The 1,114-nt window shown below is 55.4% G+C and overlaps 1 protein-coding gene across 1 annotated transcript in view; it reads right to left on the bottom strand.

Annotated features, from left to right (window-relative positions):
* Positions 1 to 1,114, bottom strand: part of LEMD3 (LEM domain containing 3) — an 83,167-nt gene that overhangs the window by 47,299 nt on the left and 34,754 nt on the right. The window contains exon 2 of the mRNA XM_009327679.1: positions 159 to 1,104. Within this exon, the coding sequence (XP_009325954.1) occupies positions 159 to 1,104 (946 nt within the window). The remainder of the gene's footprint in view (positions 1 to 158; positions 1,105 to 1,114) is intronic.

Consider the following 1,114-nt stretch of genomic DNA (forward strand, 5'->3'; position numbering starts at 1 on the left):
AAAGACAATTTCTCTGTGCTCTGCCCTATATAGAAAGATTATACCAAGGTGGAAGCCAGAACTGCTCAGTAGGGGATGTCTGGGAATGCAAAGGTGAATTAACAGTTGTATATCCAGTTGCAGAAAGAAACTGCTCTTACCCTTCACCTAATACTTACTGTTGACTCCCACATCCTCAGCTACTCCAGAACCTCTCATTCTCAGGTATGTGAATCCCAGTATCAGAAAGAACAAGCATGCAGCAGTTAAGAGGAACATGGACAGGTAATGTGCACTGAAGCCTCCAGTGGTGGATACCTCCTCTCTTTTGAACTGTTGGAGAAGCTCCTCCTCGGGCTCTGAGAGATTCTTCTTGTAGGTGTTTTTCAGGTAGGTATGATTTGAACCCGTATGATTGGAGTGGTTGAGTCTAAGGGAGGAGGTGGTTCCACCCGGGGGAAGGCTATTAGTAGCTGAATAGATCCTGGATTCAACGTTATAGCTACCAGCAGCACCGCTGAGAACATGATTATTGGTCGCTTTCCTAATGGTGCCTGGAGGGTCAGTGATTTTACTGCTGTCCACGTCCGAGAGCGGTGGTGGCAGCAACAATACTGTAGGGGATTTCTTAGGTAGGCCAATGCGGTACCTGGGGCTGGGAGGACTAGAGTCCAGATTTTCACCTCCTCCTCCCGCCCCCGCCGCCACCTCCTCCTCCTCCTGATTTCTGCCCCTGTCTAGACTCCCGGCAGCAGCCGCCTCCGCCGCCCTGTCATTCGTTACGACTAGACCAGCGCCACAGCCTCCGCCAGCCCTTTCTTGGCCCGTCTCCATCACGCCAGCGCCGGCTGCAGCGCATTTGCTTGTTATGAATGGAGCAGGAGACTTGCTGAGGCTCCGTCTGGGCCGGCGAACTGCAGACTCCTCCTTCGGTACCTGCTGCTTGGCCCTCGCCCCCGCCTCCTCCTCCTCCGAGTCAGAGTACTTGTCCCTGCTGCCGCCGGAGCAGAGGAGCCGGTTACCGTTCACGGTCCGGTTCTTCCAGCGCTGCTGCTCGCTCTCCTCCTCCTCCTCGTCCTCCTCCTCCCCTCCTTCCTCGTCGCCGTCTCCGGGCTCCCTCACACCCTCGGCCGCC

This window comes from Pygoscelis adeliae, unplaced genomic scaffold (genome assembly GCF_000699105.1).
Source record: "Pygoscelis adeliae isolate BGI_AS28 unplaced genomic scaffold, ASM69910v1 Scaffold113, whole genome shotgun sequence".
Classification (NCBI taxonomy): Eukaryota; Metazoa; Chordata; class Aves; order Sphenisciformes; family Spheniscidae; genus Pygoscelis; species Pygoscelis adeliae.